The 23988-nt window shown below is 36.3% G+C and overlaps 1 protein-coding gene across 3 annotated transcripts; it reads right to left on the bottom strand.

Moving 5' to 3' along the window:
- Positions 1-216: 216 nt before the first annotated feature.
- On the bottom strand, positions 217-23986 carry LOC121985313 (splicing factor U2af small subunit B-like). Of its 3 annotated transcripts, none has more exons than XM_042538680.1 (6): positions 23630-23986; positions 2127-2213; positions 1917-1998; positions 1606-1732; positions 1137-1535; positions 217-496 (listed from the first exon to the last, which is right to left on the bottom strand). In XM_042538680.1, the coding sequence occupies exons 1-5, from the start codon at positions 23867-23869 to the stop codon at positions 1151-1153; spliced, it is 921 nt and encodes a 306-aa protein (XP_042394614.1). In that variant the 5' UTR covers positions 23870-23986; the 3' UTR covers positions 217-496; positions 1137-1150. The 3 variants fall into 3 exon arrangements, with proteins under 3 accessions (XP_042394614.1, XP_042394613.1, XP_042394612.1); XM_042538679.1 differs by having other exon boundaries at positions 217-1026; XM_042538678.1 differs by having other exon boundaries at positions 217-434; positions 23630-23985.
- Between the last annotated feature and the right edge of the window lie 2 nt (positions 23987-23988).

The following is a 23988-nucleotide window of genomic DNA, read 5'->3' on the forward strand; positions in this document are numbered from 1 at the left end:
TTAAAAGAAAATTAAAAAATTTATAACAAATTCATGCATTAACCCATCTGACAATTGAATCTAAAGAATTTTTTCAATGCAATCAAACTTTGAAGAATTCAATTGAAAATTATCTAGCGTCCGAAGTGCTGGTTAGATTTCAAATGCATTCCACAGCCCAACAAGAGAAGTACTCCCCATAAACTGCTTTCAAAAGGAAACAAACATACAAACATGGAAAGCTAAAAGCAGTAGATGCAGCAATTGGTGCAGATAAATCACAATTGTACTTAACATTATGCATATCTTGCAAACACCAAACAGAAGTAGATTATGTCTTTACATCACATCCTGCAACAAGTAAAAGCATTACAAAGTACTAGAGTTCCGAAAGAGCACACTACCGAGTCGCCTTGCCGAGGCAGATTCTGGTCAATTCGCAAGTCACGCCCGTCCTGAAAATTAAGTTCATTAAGCAAAAAGGGATGAGTTGAAGCTGTGGCAGGAACACCTGGACCTGCAAAACTTGCAAAGAACATAAGCTCATTGAAGCTAAAAAACAAAACAAAACCAAAAAAAAATGTAAAACAAACAAAGAAACAGGCATTGTAGGTCCAATCATTGAACAAGGCTAGCGGGAAAAAAAAACCTACCTGACAAAAACGGAGAGCAAGCTCTTTGATTATTCATGTACCTTGTGGCAGTTATAAAATAATCAAAGTGCATCCTTAGTTTAAAAATACTTTTAACAGAATGTAGGCCTGAAGCATGATGATTAATTAAAGAATTCAAATGAAAATTTGGCATATATGCTGCAAAGTGGCTAACAAGAAAAATATGAAATGGCTAAATAATTAACGAATGGTCGATAGATGAATAGGATGTTAGGCATCCCCGCAAAAGCCAATTTACCTAAATGGTGCAGTTTTAAACCAAATAAAACCAAACAAATGCAGGTAAGTAGGTGATTGTTTTGAATTTCTCTAGAGAGGTTTTTAATTTCTTTTTAAATATTCCACTGAACAGGACTTTGAACCTGCACACCACCTGCACAGTGGAAAATGGACTGTAAGCTATATTTTTGTGAACAAGTAGTTATACGAAGAGGCAATCTTACTCTAAGACGATCAACAAAATCAAAGAAGCAAGTAACGAACCATTGAGCCATCAATCAACTTTCTTGATCCTGATGAGGATAGTCATTATTCTGCTGGCCGTTTTGAGTGTATTCGCTGTTCCTTCTAGTAGCTTCGGTCTGTTCCCTTTCCCTGTTCCATTGCTCAATTTTAGCCCTTCGCTCGGCACTTCCTTCTCTAATAGGACTTCTGTTCCTTCTTCCTCCAGGGCTTCTACTGCGGTTCCTTCTACGACCTGGGCTACGACTCCTGGGTTTTCTGATACGTTCTTCAGAGTATTGATCCCTATCAGGATGACGCCTACCATGACCACGGTTTACAGGACGATCTTCATAACCACGGTGGCCATGAGGGCTTCTGCTTCTACTATGACTTCTGCGGTGCCTCCTGCTTCCCCCAAACAATTTCCGCCTCAATTCCCTGCCAATTAGAGAAAACATCACAAAAACAACTAAAATTCTAGAAATTATCAGACAACAGAATGAAATACCTGCTAATTTGTTTCAAATGCATAAAATTGCAATATCCACCTCGATTGCAGGTGTTTTCTTCATATTGCCTACATGTAGCCTCTCGGAAATCAGTAACAGGAGAGAAATCTACAATAATTGGGCGCCCTGCAACATAGAAAAACCAGTGAGAAGACAGAAACCTACAATAATTGGATATCAAGCGACATGAATTTCCATTTTAGAATAGGAAAAGGAATAAGACGGGATAATAGCTAAATATTAAGTAGTGAACTAGAAGCTTAATGAAAATGAATAATAGCATGCAATGTAGTACTAAGGATAAAAGTACCTGCATAAAACCTTCCAGTCAGGTTGCGAAGTGCATTTGCAGCATGCTCTTCCTCTCTAAACTGAACATAGACATTACCAACCTGAAAATGCAAGAAAGTGTAAGACACAGTTCTATCATCAACAAAGTGGATTCAGTGCCTCAAATTACAAGTAGATCAATTTTTCTCTATAATAATATAAGATTAAATAAGCATTGAATGCTGATTACCATGTGATCGGCCAGATTGTCACAAACGTTAAGGCTTTCAATCTCCCCATACTTGCTTAGCTCCTCAAAGAGATCTTCATAAAAATTCTGTAAAAAAACTTCTCAAGGCCACATGCGAGAATAAAAAAACATTGACGCCAAGAAAAAAAAAGTATCACAAGAAACCAATATATATCCATCTTAACAAGAAGTGGCTACATTGGTTTCTACAAATTGAAGCTTATCCGGTTATTAAATCTATGCGTGCAATACTTTCGAATCTCTTAAAACATTTTTAATTTCATTAACTAAAGTTCGCTTCTGTTTCCCTCTATTTTCACAGCTTTTACTCTAAATTATCCAACTTATCTAAGATAATCATATAACTAGCTATTGTCCTTGAATATGTATATAGCATCTTATCATTTTCTTTTATCTATTGGAAATTGATTAAAGACAGTATTTTAATTTTATCTGTTCTAGCACCCGACACTGTAAATTTGCAATAATGGTAATTTTATGAAGTATGATGGATGCCATGATCCCTTGTTCATAGAATCATAACATGCATGAGCAACATATGCAAGTAACAAATATATATATAGCTAGATAGTAAAGGCTATGTGAACAATTAGGCTTCCTACTTTGTTATAATGTATAAACTTAAGATTCAATTGAAGACGCCTACATTGATTATTATCATCTAATTGGCCATGTGTCCTTTAGCATACAATTAATGTATGTGATGTGTCATCATGGTTGCTAATTAAATGGGGACTTCAGGAACTTAGGGCATCTCCAACGGTAGGATCCCTTGTAAGGGGCCTTGTAAGGGTTTTATGTGGCCCCCACAATGCCACATCAAATAACTTAAATAATTTTAATTTTTTTTGAAAAAAAAAGAGCGCTCCCCATAGAGCTCCCATTTTCCCTTGATGGGAGCTCAAGAGAGCTCCCATTGTGGATGCTCTTATACTCAATCCTAATAGTTTTTCTTTATGGTCATATTTATCCATGGATATCTTGTCCATAGATTTGACCTCCTATTAATTTTAATTTGATTAAGATGTTTTAAATTTATATTTTATTATTGTGATTTAATTGCATACTGTATTTCTTTGATTTATGACAAATAAATATTTTTTTCAATTATTATTAAAACTAAAATTATTTATAGAAAAACTACTTTTTGTATACTATTTTTTAATTAAGAATTCCTAGAATTTAGATATAATTTACATGCTCTCTAAGTCTATATTCTACTCAATTCTACATGTAAAAATATTTTTTTGAGTCCATATTATTTCAGTGTTTTAAAAAATAAGACATAATAAATTTGAAAGATTATTTCAAAATATTAAATCTGGGAGATAAAAATAGTACAAATTATAAGCTCAACAAGTGATAATATTAAAATTCTAAAAAGAATTCTAAATCTTGTGGTAAAATAATTTTCTTATATATTTTCACAACTAGCACGAAATACACAGGTCATCAACTTGTTTAAGATATTATCAATTCATAATTCCCCTAGTGGCTAAAACACCATTCAATAAGGTTAATACTGTGGGTTTGATCTCTAAACAACAGTGCAAAAAGCAGCTCCTTTGGTCGACCTTTTTGATTAAAAAAAAAAATGCAGAAATATCCTTACAAAGTTTATATTGAAAGTTCACTGTAATAAAGCATAGTATCTACCTGCCTCATTCACAACATTGCAGCTCAACCACAAGTTTTTTAAACCCTTGAATGAAATTGTAAAATCAAATGCACAAAGGTATTAAATAATGTAAAAATAGTCATATCCGTCCAGCATCCAACCAAGAACTAATTATTCATTCATCACTATGAATAGTTGATTGGTACAAACTCTTGGCTTTCTAATGCAGTAATGAACCATTGAATTTTTTTCTCTTGTAAGGATTACAAGTCAATGTGAGAACTTGATATCCCTAAGAAGGATCATTATCTCTTTACCTTGGTATTCCTAAGAAAAAGTAGGATGAAAAGGTCTCCTTTTTGGTTAATAACAGAGAATACCCATGTCTAGAGCTAAAAATCATCAATCATCACTTAAAATTAACTACTTAACTTTATAAGGATGGTTGTTAAAATGAGCATTGGTATAGGATTGCATAAACAAAGAATCCAAGCATTGGTAGACACAACTTTCAACTTTAGAAATCCACGTGTTAGCTCAGTATGTGGAAGCCAACAGCAAAAAGTTCAATTGATTAGGTCCCTATTGAGTGGACTCAAGCACAAGTTCAGTTATCAAGCTCAACAGAGAGCATTCTATTTTTAAACAAAGAGTTTATAATCTACTCAATAGTTGACTCAACACTCCAGTTGACCAGGATCACCTCCAACCAACTCAAATTGCTTAAAGATCTCGACTTCACTAGTCTTATGCCTTTGTAAGCCCATGCAAAATTCTAAGATTAAGCTCAATCGCGGACTACAACAGAAATCTATTGCTCCTTTATTGAAGACTATGTAAGCCAACTAAGTATCCCCTAACTAGTTTACCCACATTAACCCCTAATGATGTTACCCAAAAGCATGAACTGCATATTACAGTTTCATACCCAAAAGCATCAACATCCACATTATCCTAGATGATGTTGCTCAAAGTATCCTCAATGATGTTAACCAAAGCTCCACGCTCTAGGTCTTCGCATGCCCAAAGTGCCCATAATCCAGGTCTTCAACCTCCACATCATTGGTGACTGTGTTCCCTAAAGCTGTATGTTTTAGGTCATCACCAGTTGCCCAAAGGTCTCGCTTCCAAGTCTTTAATCATTTGACTAGAGAGACCCTGCTTTGAAGTGTTCAACCAACAGAACTTGGCATCAAGTCACGAGCTCCATTTGCAATGTTTGGATCGTATATCAATATCACATAACAGACAAGCCTAACTTAGACCCTTTGTCAAACACATTAAAACATCCTAAAAGCAACATATGATCAAATCGAACCGCTTATGAGCATTGTCGCATAATCAATCTTGAAAACCACTTAGGAGCATCATTCCGCCAACATGTAACTGCAATTTTATAGCAATATCACATAACAGACAAGCCTAACTTAGACCCTTTGTCAAACACATTAAAACATCCTAAAAGCAACATATGATCAAATGGAACCGCTTATGAGCATTGTCGCATAATCAATCTTGAAAACCACTTAGGAGCATCATTCCGCCAACATGTAACTGCAATTTTATAGCAACTCTCACCTAACCATCAAAGTAGATGTCTACCGTAACATATTCCAGAATGAAACATAACATGGAGTCATATGCCATTATGAGGCTTTATCTTTGGAAACTAAGAGATAGGAAAAAATTATGAAATATTTTTCATCTAATCGTTTCAATTGGTAGAAGGAAAGAGTAAAGTAATTTTTTTAAAACTTTACTCATTAAAGATAAAAAAAATCAGAAATCAGAAATAATTTGAAATGAAAAAAGAAAACTATACTCATATTTAATCTTCATCACATGTAAAAGTGAGTTTTCTACCATAATTGAACAAAAGCAATATATATGAAAATTAGAAAAAGATCTATCAATCTTGTCCTTCTATTATATATATATATCATATTTTGATTTCATTTAAATTTTAAAATGCGATTCATTCTAAATTTTAGCAATAAATGAGCTAAACCAAACCAACATCTAACTTCTACCTGCTCAACAGGATCCTTTGAAGTCTAGTATGTAGTGTATTGTGAGTAGGGTCATGTGGGTTCAAATAGAGCTCAATTTATACTTAGTTTGACCAATTTGAAGTTGAATCAGGCTTTCTTAGGTTTAGTCCGATTTTTATCAGCTACAAGTATTAGCACAGTTGATGATGTTGAACAACTAAGTAGCCTATTTTTGATCTTGATTCCATTTAGATCCCTCTTGATTGAAGATTTAAGGTTTAAGCAGATTTCTTGATCAGGTCCAGTAGATATATTGATAGAAAGTCATTGGGAAACTGATTAAGCTAGGGAAGTTTTCCTCATTCCTATTTGATCATGATGGTTAATTGCTAGATAGATCCTGAACTTCTTGCTTTCAAATTGCTCCTAGCAATATTGCTCCTGACATGGCTTGGATCGATCTCTACATCCAGATTTGAACATTGGATGAGTAAGCTATCGGTTATCGCTCTTCCTTGTAGTGGTGTATTCACAGTTTGCCAGTCATCTTAATGTATGTTGATTTGCTTAGTAATGGGTAAATCTCATATTCCTTCCTCCATGTGCTAGGACATTGGATCATGAGGTCCTAATCGTCCCCTGTAATGGGTATGCTTTATTGGCTAATTTAAGAGTTTTAGGGCTGTTTTGATAAATTAGGGTTTCACTTTAATATGTGTTGTGTTAAATGGATCAAGATTAGATCCAGTAATTTAGAGTATGGTTTGATCTTAGGAATTATTGTAGTTAAAGTGGTATTGAGTTCCATCTCAATCGTTCTTTTGGTTGTTCTGTAGAAGTTCGTCTAGGACTTTGACCTCATTTGATCGTCGATTCTACTTGAGGTGAGTAAATTGCTTTTTTTGATCCTAACATTGTACTCCTTGAACTTACAGTGTGCATTTACTAGAATTTTATATGCTTCATTATTTAGTAAATTTGGCAAAGGAATCACATCAATAATTAGTAGGTAAAGGAATTAGGTCTACAAATTGACGAGCTTTAGACTCATACACAACTTCGACTAGACTACGACCATGACCAGCTTACAAAATTATTGAAAGAGAATTCAGAAAATTTGCAAATAATAAATCCCTAATTTTTCTCCTAATAGACATTTAAAAATCCACCGACCCACCGAATGAGATAAGGCGTTGTTGTTGTAGATATAAAACCCCTAAATTGCGATTGACGTCCTCAATTTCTCCATCAGACTATGAATGGAAGGCAAATGATGACTTAAGTTGGGTCTAGAATAGTTTCTAGGGTTTTCCAAAAAATAGCTAATAAAGTTCACGTGTTGCTACATGATACTGTTGGGACCTTGATCACCGGAGAGGCACTTTGTTCACTTTCCTACACTTGTTAGTGCAGTAAAAATACACACAACCAAATATGAAAACTAACCCTAGAGACAAGAAGAAAGAAAACAAACCCTAACACGTTTGTTTACGTGGTTTAAAAATGATGCTCCTACTCCACGACTGTCCGTAAGATGGACGATCCCTCAATCCGTTAGTGGATTAGTTCCCGGAACTTCAGCTAGCTCAATCCTCCTTGTCAGTGGAGAAATCTCACCACAAACTCAATCAAGAACTCTTAGATTGCTCTGAGCTTTGGAGATTCTATTAGGCGTTAACCACCTCTAATTTCGTCGCCAAAGCCACAGCTAATCCGAGTTCCATTATATAGAACTTGGGAGGAAACACCCAAACTGTGTTTCCGTCACCAATCGACTGCCATACTTACCAGTCAACTGGCCTCTGTGGAATTCGAACGTTACAACCCAATGACACGATTGTAGGCGGCTGCTCACCATGGATCAGTCAATTGGTCTTCATGACCTGAGCACTATAACTTTACCAGTCGACTAGTAAATCCTAACTTAGGATTTTACCCCTGAGTACAATCACTCATACACTCGTCTTCGCCCATACAACCTTAACCTTACCTTCTAGCCTCCTCTATCAGCCTTGCGCCCTTCGAATGCTTCCCCATCCTTCACGCCTTGCCTTCAAGAGTTTTCTTGGTCTTATTTTTTTTGTCGGGTCTTCCTTTGCCAACACAAGTACACAACCTTGGCCTTGTCTTCTAGTCTCCTCCATCAGCCTTGCGTCGCTCGGATGCTTCCCCATCCTTTACGTCTTGCCTTCAAGAGCTTCCTTAAGTCTTGTTCTTGCTGTCGGATCTTCCTTTGCCAAGTCACACTAGGATTTATACGACCAAGCGTCAAGCTTGGACTTACACCGCCAAGACTCCCGTGCTTGGACTTCACCTTTGCTAAGATCTCATTTGGACTTTCCTTTGCACCTGTCACCTGCACACTCAATAGCGTATATCAAATACAGATGCAAACCTTAACTTAAACCTTTTACCCAAACATCAAAACCTAAGAGTACATCAATTGTTCCAACAATTCTCCCCCTTTTTGATATTTGACAACCATTTCAGTAAGGGAAACAAATAATGCAATAATATGTGTTGGTGCAATATGCACTGTTAATCTAACTCAGACTTTGATGAATGACACGTGGATTAAAGTTAGAGTGTTTGTGGTCTAATTGTTTTATCACGTGTGCAGTTGACGGGTCTAGAAATCCAGCTAGGTCTACGAGACCTGATAGCTAGTGCGAAGTCCAGAAAGGTCAAGGACGATTGGGTTCGCAGACCTTACAACCGGCCGAAATTCAATAGGTTTGCGGACCTGACAACTGACGGGAAGACTTACTGAGTTAAAAGCAAATCAAGTGACTGCAATTGGTAAGCAACTGGAAGAGAGATCCAGTAAAGACGCGTTCCCGATTGAGGGAACAGTAGGCGTCGGTCCAACTTAGGTCCATTTGGAAAACCTAAGCTGAAACCTTGACTAGATCCTGGTCTCGGGGAGAAATGATATAATTACTACTGCCTTATTGAGCTAGCTTTGTTTTGTACGATAACCATATTTTGACTGTCTGGACTAACTCTTTTTTACGGAAAAGAGAAGGCTAAAAAAAAGTTGTCCAGGCGCTTGGAAGGGATCCGAGCACCCAAACTCCGAGCACGCAGGGTTGATCTGGGCGCCCGGACCAGCTTCGCTTGGACGGATGCTTGGCCAGGCACCCGAGCAATCCGAGCGCCCGGAGTTGGTCCAGGTGCCTGAACCAGAAAACTCATCCAAAAGCTGAGTTGATGCGCGACAACCGGCCGAACCCACGTCAAAGATCCAGGTGCCCAGAGGGGGTCCGGGCGCTCGGAGATGGATAATCTTCGAGGATGAAGGTTCAACGGGAGCTCGCCACGTTAGCACAGTCTAGGCGTCCGGGAAGGGATCCAAGCGCCCGGATGGAGCTATAAAAGCAGCCTTCGACCAACAGCTTCAACACAACAATTGCTATGACTTTCGTTCTTGCGTGTTACTCGCTGCTCCGACAACCTACGATTAAGGACTTCTATTCCTACTTTCTTCTTGTTAGTAATCTTCCATTTTATAGTACGTGTACTTAAAGTTTGTAACTCATTTTCGAACTGATAGTGATTGTCCAACGAAAGCACAAAATGAGTACGGACCTTGGAATGAGAGTCGTCGAAGGCTTTGAACCAAGTAAAACTACTTATGTTAGCGTTTGTATTTTTGTGTTTCTTTTCTGCTGCGTAATCTCGATTTTAGAAAAAAGCAACGAACGCTATTCACCCCCTCTAGCGTCTTTACGATTCAATAATATGTAAATAAATATGCAATCTACTCATGCATATGCAATGGAACCTAATCCTTAGCTCCCCCTTCATCTAAGCTCCCCCTTAAGCTAGGATTCCTTGTAAAGATATTTAGATTTCCCACTTAAATCTAAATTTCTCCTCCTTTGTCATACATTAAAAAAGAGTTTCAACAATATCCTAATTATTGGACTCTTATACTTCTAAGGACAATAATCATCATGTATAATCCCCCATATGATTACATACACATATATCATCCTTTTGATCATTTCCTATTGCTGAAAACAATTTCAGACTGCCTCACTCGACTGCCCTTATCAAATTAACCTCAGGAAGTCATTCTATGTTCGATGAACAGTAATACCAGTCGATTAGTTTCTGATAGCAGTCAACCGACACCAAAATTTCAACATAAATCCATTTCTGAACCCAATTTAAAAAATGCACTGGAAATTCCCTAAACCTCCAAAAAAATCTCAAATTTTATAGATTAGTCTATTTTACCATTTTCTACTTGAAAAAAATAGAATTAAAAATTAATTCATCATGGATCCCAAGATAGACAAAAAAATCTAAAACTACCTAAATCGTTAAATTGAACACTTTAAAGTCTTAGTTTTGATTTCCTCTTGATATATCCACTTATATTAAATCATAATGCATTTCTAGCATTAGTTTATATAACATCTATACATCTAAAACCAATTTTCATGCAATATGAATCTCATGTCATATTTTCATGCATGAATCTCATCCTAATTATGCAAACCAACTAGTTTAGAGACTCAAATCCATCTCTAAACCCTTTGGCACATTTTATGACTCATCTAGAATCCCAAGCAAGGTCCACTTGAGATCCATTGACCATGGATCCCAAATTGACTCTTTGAGCTCCTCCTATAGCTCTTAACCCTAGCCACCTTCCTAGCTGACTCATCTATTATGACTAGACCATAATGATGCATCTCGGGTGACAATTGACCTAACTACTTTACTCTCTTAACCTTAGACACCTTGTCTTTGGTTAGTTTCTCCTTACCATAGTTATATGCAACCCTTATATATATCTTTTCTTTAACTCCCTTGCCATTAGCACGTGAAATCATTGCATGTGGCCTTTCTTTGGCCCAAACTCAATCTATCACTTTTAAGTTTTTGACTACCTAAAATCTTATCGAGTCCTTTAGATCCAACAATGATCTTAGGAATTTTTCTACCCTATCAAGCATTTCCCTTAAGGCTTGATTTTCCAATTCTAGGTTTTTAACCTTAGAATCGACTTGTCTACCATGGGCATTCCTAAACCTACTCACCTTCCTAGGCATGTGTCTCCCCTTCTTGGGATTAATGCCTAGATTTTCCACCACCTTACTCTCCTTAGGCAAAGTGGGTTATTTTTTTTAGGTCTAACCTTTGAATTTAATTTCCTAGGGTTATCAACCATATTAACCCTATTCCCATCGTTATATCTAAAATCATAATTATGCATGGGCAAATAAACAACATTATTTCTAATATGCATGGAGGAATTTGAATTTGAATTAAACTTTAAATTAGGATTTACCTTCCCCTTTACCTTTAAAGCTCTCCCTAGACTTAGCCTCCATTTCTTCAATTGGGTGAGCTTCTTAATTTGGTAGTGACTCCGCTCACCACACATGAAACATATGATGTGACACTTCTTCTTGGCTCCATTCCTACAACTCACATTAGTTTCTAAATTAACCTTATTGAGTTTAGGATTTACCTCCTTTACCTTTTTGAGCAATGAGCACCTACTCTTGTAGTGTCTCATCTCTCCACATTCAAAGCATTTGATATAGGCCTTACCACTCTTCTCGATAGAGGTGGTTGAGAGTTAAGCTTCCAAGATCACTATCTCATATTGCTCGTTTTTTTCTTCTCTCGAAGATGTGGGCAATTCCACTTCTGTCTCCTCTTCTGATGTTGAGCACGTTTCAACATCCGATTGGTCCTCCTCTTGGATCAATGAGCTCTTCTCCTTGAGCTCCTCCACTTGTTGGATTAGTGTAAGATTTCTATGAAGAGTAATCACTTTGCTCCATAACTCATGAGCACACTTATACTCACCTATACAATGGTGGCAAAAGGCGAATACGCTCGCCTCCAGCGCCCCCGCCGACCCGTCCCAGGGTAACACGGAGGAGGTAAATCACGGGCGGCTACTAGCTTTTGGAATAGTGACTAGCGCATAAGGGAGGCATTTACCTCGACTTTGCCGAAATTCGAACCCCAGACCTCATGGTGGCAACACCTCATGCGCTAGCCACTAGACCCATCCGAGGGGACTTATACTCACCTATACGAGATAACACATTAGGAGGTAATAAATTTATCAAAAATTTTGTTACCTCCGTGTTTACCTCCGATTGTTCCCTTTACTCCTTGGTCCAATACCATGGTCAGAGCCGATTTTCCTTCTTGTCCATCAAAGCTTCAAAAGGTTCCTCCAACGTTATCCAATGGTTCTAATCCATTTGGAACCATGTCTTTAAGCGCTTCCTCTCATACTCGAAGTCTTCGCACTTGTATAGAGGTGAAATTCAGATGTCCCATTCTAGTACTCCTTCCGATTCCATTACAATACCACTTGTTGGTATCAGACGTTTCTAAAAATCATTGCCTTCTTCCTCTAGCGCTTGCTTTTTTCGGTGGTTAGTCCTTCAAGAGCGCTCCTTGCTCTGATGCTAATTGTTGGGACCTTGATCACCAGCTAGAGGGGTGAATAGACGGTCACCCACTTCGTTCGCTTTCCTAAACTTGTTAGCGCAGCAGAAATACACAACCAAATTTGAAAGCTAACCCTAGAGACAAGAAGAAAGAAAACAAATTCTAACACGTTTGTTTACGTAGTTCAGAGATGATGCTCCTACTCCACAGTTGTTTGTAAGGTGCACGATCCCTCAATCCGTCGATGGATTAGTCCCCAAAACTCTGACTAGCTAAATCCTTCTTGTCGGTGGAGAAACCTCATCATAAACCCAATCAAGAACTCTTAGATTGCTCTGAGCTTTGGAGACTCTATTAGGGGTTAACCACACTTAATTTCATCGTTAAAGCCAGCTAATATGAGTTCCATTACATAGAACTTGGGAGGAAACACACAAGCTGAGTTTCTGCCACCAGTCAACTGTCATACTTACCAGTCGACTAGCCTTTGTGAAATTCGACCGTTACAATCCAATGACACAATTCCAGTCGACTACTCACCATAGATCTGTCGACTGGTCTTCATGGCCTGAACGAACAAAGCATTCTGTTCGCTTCCAGTAAACTGATAACTTTACCATCGACTGGTAACCCTAGAACCACAAACCCTGGAATCACATTCCGAGTTTGCTAGTTCTCAACCACTAGTTGACTGAGATATATACCAGTCGACTGGTAAATCCTAATTTAGGGTTTTACCCTTGAGTACAATTACTCATGCACTCATCCTCACCCACACAACATTGACCTTCCCTTCTAGCCTCCTCCACCAACCTTGCGCCCCTCGAATGCTTTCCCATCTTTCACGTCTTGCCTTCAAGAGCTTCCTCTGGCCTTGTCCTTATTGTCGGATCTTCCTTTGCCAGCACAACCTTGACCTTGTCTTCTAACCTCCTCCATCAACCTTGGGTCCCTCGGATGTTTTCCCATTCTTCACGTTTTGCCTTCAAGAGCTTCATTCAGCCTTATCCTTGTTGTTGCATCTTCATTTTCCAAGTCACAATTGGACTTACACAGCCAAGCCTCAAGCTTGGACTTACGCCGCCAAGACTCCAATGCTTGGACTTCATCTTTGCCAAGATCACACTTGGACTTTCGTTTACACCTGTCACCTGCACACTCAATAGCGCATATCAAATACAGATGCAAACTCTAACTTAAACCCTTTGGCCAAACATCAAAACCTAAGGGTACACCGATTGCTCCAATAGATACTATAGATATAGGCAACTCTTGCAATCTAATTTCTCCCCTAAAGAAATGGTTATCTAGGATGTACTGTTGGTTTAATTATATGATATAAAATATGTCATCTTTGAAAATGGTCCACCACTAAAAAAATAGAATCATGGATTCAGTTTAGTTTGGAATAATCATAAAATGAAATTCATGCTGTCTTTTTCCAAGGTTCATGTGAAGGTGATAATGGCATCTAAAGACACAGGGGTTACCTAGTTGCCTTAGTCGTTTGAAACGTGTTGGAAAGTTAACAACTATTTTAGAATAGTTGATAATGAAAATCTCTTTATACAGGAAATCTCTTATCATGGAAATTCTTTGATATTGGGAATCCCTTAATTTAGGAATATAATATTTTAATTAATTCTTTTCTATTTTTTCAATTTCTATACATAATCAATGTACATTGTATATATATACCCATTATTATATATAATAATATATCAAAGTGAGAATTTCATTCCGCATTTCTTGACATAGTATCAGAGCTCTAGGGTTTTGTGCCTATGAAATTTTCATTTTTTTTGGCATTCATTGCAAAGTTTTCTTTGCTTTTTTTTTTTGCTTTCATTATCGATTTATTGTTGGCCTTCATTGTCAATATTTTTTTTTCTCTTCTTCCTATTGTGTCAACCTTCATAGCTGATATTTTTTATATTCTATGAAGTCTAAGATTGCAAAAACAAATTTAGAGCCTAATGACTCTTGTTTATAAGTTTCTTTCTCATGGATTGCATGCCTCATACCGATTTATACAAGACTCTTGGGTTATTAAATTAGGAGCTATCGATCACATGACACCTTTCATAATCCATTTTATAACATATCACCTCGTATGAGCAATAGAAAAATTATTGTTATTGTGGTTGGTGTTGGTGTTGGTCACATTCAATTGAGTCCATCCTTGTTATTAAAAGTTAACTTCATGTTTTGAAATTGTCCACTAGTCTCTTGTCTATTCACAAACTAACTTGTGATATGAATTGTAATGTCTTGTTTTATCCCTCTCATTATGTATTTCAGGATCAAGTTTCGGGGAAGAGGATTGGACTTGCAAAAGAATGGTCTCTATTATCTCAATGTATCAAACACATACGAAACTACAGTCAAACATGTTTTCTCAAAGTCTTACTTGTTTGTTTCGAATAATAATCTCATTTGGCGTTAACATTTTCGACTTGGTCATCCTTCATTTACTACTTTAAAGATAATGTTCCTTTCCTTATTTAATAATATTAAGATTGAAGATTTTCATTGAGGTATGTGAATCTGCCAAACATAAAAGGTTTCCTTTCTAATTAGTAGCAATAGAAGTTCTTTCCCTTTTTATTTAATTCACACTGATATATGGGGCTCTTCTAGAATTCCTAATATTACAAGAGTTGAGTAGTTTGTTTCTTTCATTAATGATTGCACTAGAGTCTCATGGATTTTCCTTCTAAAACATAAATATGATGTTGCTACTATCCTTCCAAACTTTATTGCCATGATACATAACCAATTTGGTGTTAAAGTAAAAAGGTTTCGATCTGATAACCAAAGATATTTTAACCAATTTCTTTCACCATATTTTCTACAAGATATAATTCAAGAGTCACCTTGCACACATACTCCTCAACAGAATGTGATTGCTCAGAGGAAAAATGGATACTTACTTGCCACAACCCATGTTATGCTCTTCCAAAACCAAGTTCCAAAATCATATTGGGGGAGCCGTCCTTACTACAACCTACATTATAAACCGACTACCCTCCAAAGTTTTGAGAAATCAAACTCCTATGCAAGTGCGCTCACAGTTTTATCCTAATATTTGAACCACAAATAATCTCACTCCTCGAGTCTTTGATTGTCCTGCTTTTGTTCATGTGTCTAGCCACGACTGAGGTAAATTAAATCAACGAGCAATCAAGTGTGTGTTTGTCGGTTATTCTCCAACACAAAACAGCTACAAGTGTTATCATCCAACAACAAACAACAACAACAACAACAACCAAGCCTTATCCCACTAGGTGGGGTTGGCTGTATGAATACTTCTACGCCATTGAGTTCTATCTCCTACTATATCATCATCTATATTTAAATAAATTTTATCTTGTTTTATTGTTGCTAACCAAGTCTTTTTTGGTCTTTCTCTTCCTCGTTTGATATGCATGTTTATCATAGTTTCACATCGCCAAACTGGAGCATTTATTGGTTGTTATATGTCCATATCATCTTAAACGTGTCTCTCGGAATTTTTCCTCAATAAATGCAACTCCGACTTTCTCTCTAATGCTCTCATTTCTTATTTTGTCCATCCTCGTATGTCCACACATCTACCTTAACATCCTCATCTCTGCAACTCTCAGTCATAACCCAACATTCAGCTCCATATAACATAACAGGTCTAACTGCGATTTTATAAAACTTACCTTTAAGTTTAAGAGATACTTTACGGTCGCATAAAACACTCGACGCTCCCCTCAATTTCAATCATCCTGCTTATATTCTACATAAGACATTTTTCTCAATCGCTCTATCGTTTTGCAAAAATGATCCTAAATATTTAAATCTCTCAGTTTCGGGCAACTCGTCCTCTCCTATCTTAATAATTGTCTCATTACTTCTATTATTGCTAAACTTAAATTCCATATATTCTATCTTTAATTTACTAAGCTTAAAACCTTTCACTTTGAGTGTTTCCCGCCAAGTTTCTAGTTTAGCATTTACTTATTCACGTGTTTCATCCACCAAAATAATATCATCTGCAAACAACATGCATCACGGTACTGTGTCTTGAATGTGCACAATGAGTTCGTCCATAATTAGTATAAAAAGATAGAGACTTAGAGCTGATCCTTGATGTAACCCTATCTTTATTGGAAATGCTTCAGTTACTTCGCCTGAAATCTTTACTATGGTCGTTACATTCTCGTACATATCCTCAATTAGTTCAATATATGTTAAGCTAACACCTCTCTTTTCTAGAATTCTCCATATAATTTCTCTTAGGACTCTATCATAAGTTTTTTCGTCAACGAATATCATGTGTAGATCTTGTTATTGCTCCTTATATTTTTTTAATTAATTGTCTAAGAAGATGTATAACTTCTATTATCGACTTTCTAGGCATAAACCCAAATTGATTTTCAGTCACTGGGCCTCCTTCTATAATCTTTTTTCTATTACTTTTTCCCAAAGTTTCATAGTATTACTCATTTATTTAATAGCCTTATAGTTTGCACAATTTTATATGTCTCCCTTGTTCTTATATAAGGGAACTAGAGTACTTATCCTCCATTGATCAGACATTTTTTTATTTTTAATATCATGTTAATAATTTTGTAAATCATTCAATACCTTGTTTCCCTAGGTACTTCCATACCTCTATCGGAATATCATCTGTTCCAAGGGCTTTTCCATTGTGCATCTCATTTAAAGTTTGTTCTACTTCTGAAGTTTGAATTTACGATAAAAATTAAAATTTCTATGCTCATTTGACCTACTTAAATTATCTAAGTTAAGTTGGTCACCTAAACCTTCATTAAAAAGTTGATGAAAATACCTCTTCCACCGCTCTTTTATTTCTCCATCGTTTACTAATACCCTATTACATTCATTTTTAATATATTTTATTTGGATAAAATCTCTTATTTTCCTTTCTCTCACTTTAGCTATTCTATAAATGTCTCTTTCCCCTTTTTTTATCCAATTTTTTATATAATCGTTCAATGTTTCATTCTTTGCTTCACTCACTACTTTCTTAATTTCTTTCTTGGCTATTGTATATTTTTTTAATTTTTCTCGTTCTTACAAATATATAATTCCTTATAAGCTATTCGTTTTTCCTTCACTTTCTCTTGTATTTTCTCATTCCACCACCAAGATTCCTTACTTAGGTGTTATCATCCACCTACACGAAAATTTTGTATCTCTGTTGATGTCATTTTTGAGGAAGGCTACGGAGGAAGATAAGACAAGATCTACTCTTTCTTGACTTACTCAGCTCAGGGCCTTACTCATCTCAATCTAGATCATTATCACATGAGCCGCCCCTACAACCTGAATTATCTCCCCTAGAATCTGATTCTATGCAAGTTCAAAACTCAAATCCTACTCCTGAAAATGAGGTATGTATGAATCCAATTTCCTCTCTTATTTTATCTATTTATGATTTACCTATTTCCTATAGAAAAGGGATAAGAGAGTGCATTAAATATCCAAGATATTCATGGGCCAAAACAGTGTCTTTTCATAGATTTTCTTCATCTCACATAAGCTTCTTAGTAAATTAAATGTTATCCCAATTCCTAATACCTTATCTAAGGCTTTATCCAATGAGAAATGGAGAGAAGCTATAAGAATAGAGATGGAGACACTTGAGAAAACATAAACATGAGAAATTATGAAACTGCCACAAAATAAAAAAGCAATGGGATGCAAATGGGTGTTTATAGTGAAATACAAGTCAGATTGATCTCTAGAAAGATACAAGGCAAGGTTAATTGCAAAGGGCTACACACAAACCTATAAAGTAGACTATCAAAAAATATTTGCACTGGTGGCTACAATGAGTACAATGGGGTTTCTATTGTCCTTGGCTGCAATTTTCAATTAGATTTTACAGCAGTTTAATGTAAAGAATGCCTTCATGATGCAAATCCTACTCCTAAAAATGAGGTATGTACAAATCCAATTTCCTCTCTTATTTTATCTATTTATGATTTACCTATTTCCTATAGAAAAGGGATAAGAGAGTGCATTAAATATCCAAGATATTCATTGGTCAAATCAGTGTCTTTTCATAGATTTTCTTCATCTCACAGAAGTTTCTTAGCAAATTAAATGTTATCCCAATTCCTAATACCTTATCTAAGGCTTATCCAATGAGAAATGGAGAGAAGCTATAAGAATAGAGATGGAGGCACTTGAGAAAACAAAACATGGGAAATTATGAAGCTGTTACAAAATTAAAAAGCAATGGGATGCAAATTGGTGTTTATCGTGAAATACAAGTCAGATTGATCTCTAGAAAGATACAAGGCAAAGTTAATTGCTACACACAAACCTATGAAGTAGACTATCAAGAAGCATTTGCACTGGTGGCTACGATGAGTACAATGGGGTTTCTATTGTCCTTGGCTGCAATTTTCAATTGGAATTTACAGCAGTTTAACGTAAAGAATGGCTTCCTTCATGATGACTTAGAGGAAGAGATATATATGGATATTCCACCAGGCTTTGGAGGAGACATCAAAGGGAGCGATGTTTGCAAATTGAAATAGGCATTATGTGAACTCAAGCAATCTTCAAGAGCTTGGTTTGGCAGGTTTACAAAGGTGATGCTCAATATCAGGTATGCATAGAGTCAAGGTGATCATAAATTATTCATCAAACACACAACTTCAGGGGGAGTTATTGCTCTACTAGTGTATGTTGATGACATAATTGTTACCAAAAATGATAAGAAAGAAAAGGAGGCCTTGAAAAACTATTAGGCAAAGGAATTTGATATCAAAGACTTGGGGTGCTTGAAATACTTTCTCGAATTAGAAGTAGCTGAGTCTCGGTAAGGTATCTTCATTTCCCAACAAAAGTATGTGGTTGATCTCTTGAAAGAAACTAGTCAATTAGCATGTAAACCTACTTTAACTCTGATTGATCCCAATTACAAAGTTGGAGAGGCGTATGATTATTGAGCAATAGACAAGGAAACAACAACCAAGTCTTATCCCATTAGGTAGGGTTGGAATATTTTTTTATTATTTTTTTTTCTTTCTTCTTATTTCTTCGCTACTATTATCTTAAGGCTATAATTCTATCCCCTTTTCTAACTACTCCTACAACTTTAACCTTTAGTGAACTATCTACAACAATACCTACTCCATTTCTTATTTTACTCTTTCTTGTGTACCATAACTTAAAACCCAAGTTTTCAATCATCTTTGTCTTCCCGCCTACCCATTTTGTCTCTTGTACACAAAAAAACGATTCCAAGAATTGGTTGGAAAACTAATATATTTAACACACACTCGCCCATGCTGTGAGTATGGTAAGTCAATTCATGCATAACCTTAAAGAAGCTCATCTACAAGCTGCAAATAAGATACTCCACTATTTGAAAGCAAATCTTGGAAAAGGAATTTTAGTCACATGGAGGAGTATGCCGACTATGTAGGATATCCGATTGATAAGAGTTCCACAACATATTATTGCACGTTCCTAAGTGGTAATCTAGTCACGCGAGGAGTAAAAAATAAAATGTAGTAGCTCGATCAAGTGCAAAAGTAGAGTTTAGGGTTATGGCTCAAGATGTGTGTGTGTGAACTACTATGGTTGAGGATTATCCTTGAAGATCTCAAAATAAAATGGGAGGAGCCTATGAGACTAAATTGCGACAATAAATCAGCCATCAATATTGCTTGTAATCCAACACAACACGATAGGACAAAGCACATCGAGATCGATAGACACTTTGTAAAAGAGAAGTTAGACGATAAGTTAATTTGTACTCCTTATGTGTCTGCAAAGGAAAAATTTGCAGATGTGTTTACAAAGGGACTTAATGCAAACGACTTCTCAACAATTATATTCAAGCAATGGATGATATACATTCACCAGCTTCAGGGGGGTGTTGAAATTTAACAACTATTTTAGGATAGTTGATCATGAAAATCTCTTTATACGGGAAATCTCTTGTCATGGAATTCTTTGATATGGGGAATCCCTTAATTTAGGAATATAACATAATTTATTCTTTTCTATTTTTTTAGTTTCTATACATAATCAATCTACAATGTATATATACACCCATTATTATCCATAATAATGTATCAAAGTGAGAATTTCATCCCACATTTCTTGACAGTGTGATATTGTGATACAATTTGAGCAGCAACAGCATAACAATAAAGGTCAATAGAATTGACCTAGAATAAGAGCAATGATCTTGGCTTTCCCAAATTGCATGATAAGGCCAACTATGTGTATTTGTCAAATAAAGAAGTCTCTAAGCAATGCCCTAGAAATGCATGTGCCCCTAAATAGGTGATAATCTCTAATCACAAAGTCAACCTAGTTAAGACGATCTCAATTGCTAGCATCCCAAATAATTATGACAAAGTTAGGACAAGTGCAGTAATCATCTTTGAGATAAATCCTACTTATTGTTGTGATCACTGAGGATAGTGTGTCTATTACACAATGCATCAGTGGACTTTGTCCGCACCAAGTCGATGTTGTAGAAAAAAGTATATTCATAAAGTATTTTGACCAACCTATAATGCTGAATAAAGCTAACTGACTTGTGGTCAAAATGCAAGATGAATTAATTAGATAGTAGGTATTAATATCAATATTTATTATTTAATGAATTGTATAATAGCGCAAATCACTTTGGCATAGGTTGAATAACATTGTTGAGTTTCGTTGAATTTTTTCACTAGAGAATGGAATAGGATGCCCTTCTTGACTTAGTGTTCCTCTTACTCCAGATGCATCATAGCCTCAAAAGGTTTGAAAAGGTAAGGATGTCTATGAACAGAAACATTTGTCATTCTTTTCTTAATCTCCTGAAGGTTGCGAGGAGGCCTTAGTTAACATTTCCTTAATCTCCTTAAATGTTGCTAAGGCGAATCTAGACCTTTGAATCCCTTCCTACTTAAAATAGTTTGTTATGGGAGTTGTAATGGTGTTAAAGTTCTCAAAGAAACATCTTTTATACAAAGTTATAAAAGCTTCAAGTCTCTAGACCTGGGGTCAGTCCTTGATTACCCTAGTTTTCTTAGGTTTGCAAAAATGCTATTTGTGTGAATTATAAAACCAACGAAGAGGATTTGGGGTTGCAAGAAAAAGCACTTCTTCAGGCTAGCATACACTTGGTGCTAAAAAAGAAAACGAATATGTTTCAAGTGGGTATCATGCGTTTACTGTAGATCTAATCAAAGTACACTAAATTTTCCTATAAGGGATTTCAAAACTTGATTCATTTCCTATATAAAAGTATGAAGCATTTGAAAATAGGGTATGACCATCAACATATATAACTTATCTAATGCGTTAAATGTAGTTTTTCACTCATAGCCTATCATGATTCTAGTTTGGTGGTATCCATTGAGCAAGTCAACTATCAAGAACCAATACATCCTTGTAATCAAATCAAGTATATCATCAATTGTAGGTAACAAAAACTTATATTTGATGGTGTTCTTAGTGATGGCATGACTATCAATGCACATTCTCCAAGAGACAACCCTTGTAGGTGTCAATAATGTGAGGTGACATAGGACTCATACTCTCCCTAATGAAGCATTTCTAAAAGAGTCCTTCGACATCTTATTTAATTTGCACATTCCAATGGGTTCGTGCACTAGTGTGGTAGGTTCAATAACGCGGGGTGACATAAGACTCATACTCTCCCTAATGAAGAATTTCTAAAAGAGACCTTCAACATCTTATTTAATTCATCACATTCCAATGGGTTCATGCAATAGTGCGGCAGGTTCAATAATGTGATCCCAAAACCAAATTGATTGTGTGCTAAATCATGCGCTTGGAACTTCTCTAGGATCTTTTTAAGGGATGGTTGTTTGGTAAGGTACTTTAGCTATTATCATCCCTAATCCTCACCTTCTTTCTCAAATTTATGTGTTAGAAGGTGAATGGTTGCTTTAAGGGTTGTTCTTATTTGGTTTTAGGGTTAATGTTAGGAGTTGTTTGGATTGGTTAGATTCAACCTAACATTTCATCCATTATGACTAAAAAATGAGCATTTTATCTTCCATAATGAGTAAAAACGAGCTTATAAAAGCCAAGGTCCACAAGGATGATGGGTTACACTTATAGCGAGGATTAAGAGGCCTATTTTACACAATGCAAAATTCGTTGTACATTTTATACTCATACTACATAAGATTGTTTTTTCTCTTCTAGGGTAGGCCTAGGTCAAACCATATGTTACATTGCTTCTATTCTTTCCTTGTGTGCTTGTTTTTTCTACCATAGGAGATAAAAAAAAATCACCTAGGATTCAAGGCGGAGTGCATTCTACATTCAAGAGAACTAGATTTCAATCTACATCAGATTCATGATGAAAGCAATTCTACATTCTGTGTTCTTGATTTACATAGTACAGAATATGGGGAGCTGGATTTTTATATCAATTCTATTGGGATTAAATTTATCAATGTTATTCTAATTAGTGGCATCAATGAGCCATGCCCAAACAGGCATGACTAAGAATGGCATGTGCTCGGTCGGCTCATTTAGTTATTGGGTCAGGTTAAGCACACCACATTTGTGTGTCAGTTACAACAAGTGACATCATATTTGGCTGTCAAACAAAAAAAATATTTTTAATAATAATAAAAATATCATAAACAATATTAAAAAAGAAAAATATAAATATTAAGAAAAAAATCAGAAAAAGAAAAAATATAAAAAAAATAAGCTTTTAAATTTTAGGGAAATTTTAAGTATTTATTGGAAAATTTTAGAAATTTTTCAGAATGTTTTGAGATCAATTTAGAAATTTTAAGCAAACCAAAATAACCCCAAACTCTCTATTTTTTAAATCAAGGCGAGGGGTTTGAAATTTTTACTGTTGGAAATACCCCTAACATTCTAATTGTTGCAGCTCAGGTTGAACCTTTGCCACTCAACCAAACTGACCCGACCCAATCCAACCCAACCAATTGTCCAGGCTGAACAAGATACGGTCCAGATTTTGGTAGACCGTGCCAAGCACAACCCAAAAGGGTGCCAGGAACGGTCAAAGCGTGCCAGGTTGCAAGCAACCTGACCGTTGCGACACCAAGTTCTTATCATGTTGATTCCAACCAGCAGTATCAGGGTGATCTTTGATGACCACGAAATTGGATTAGAGCACTTGCAATCCTACAACACTGCCCGAAATGAACCATTTGAGTCAGTAGATAATGATCATAAAAGGCAAAGAAGATACAGCTACCAACGTTTTTAATCTTCAGTAGCAGCATTTCAGAAAAAAAAAACATCTACATATACGCAGAAAAAATGAGATCATATAACTACGAAAGGTTCAAAAGAAGCAAATAGAAGAAGGATAGACATGCGCATAATTTAATCAAAGCTTTATGATTCAACCAAGTTAATATATCAAATTAATGGAAAAAATAGGGCAAAGAGGAATGCTTGAAGATGGCGAGAACCTCGAAGTGCTCCTGGATCTTGTGTGGGTCCATGGGCTGACCTTGAGAGTCAAGTCCAGGGGTGATGGCGTTGTCGAGACGCTGATACATGTTGGACAGGAGGAGGGTGGGGCTGATACTGGGCTTGGTGTGCAGGCGCGAGCACCGATCTCCGTGTCGACAAGCTCCGATCTTGAAGTAGAAAGGGCAGTTCACCCGGTCCTTCTCCGTTCCAAAGATAGAAGCCAAGTGCTCAGCCATCGCGTCGAGATCACCCTCCCACAGCTGAGAGCAGAGGAGGACGAGGAGAAGGTAACCAAAGCAATCGGAAAAGAGAGACTTGGTTAAAAGAGAATTAGGGCACACGAAATAATTAATTC

The sequence above is a fragment of the Zingiber officinale genome, chromosome 5B (assembly GCF_018446385.1).
Source record: "Zingiber officinale cultivar Zhangliang chromosome 5B, Zo_v1.1, whole genome shotgun sequence".
NCBI lineage: Eukaryota > Viridiplantae > Streptophyta > Magnoliopsida > Zingiberales > Zingiberaceae > Zingiber > Zingiber officinale.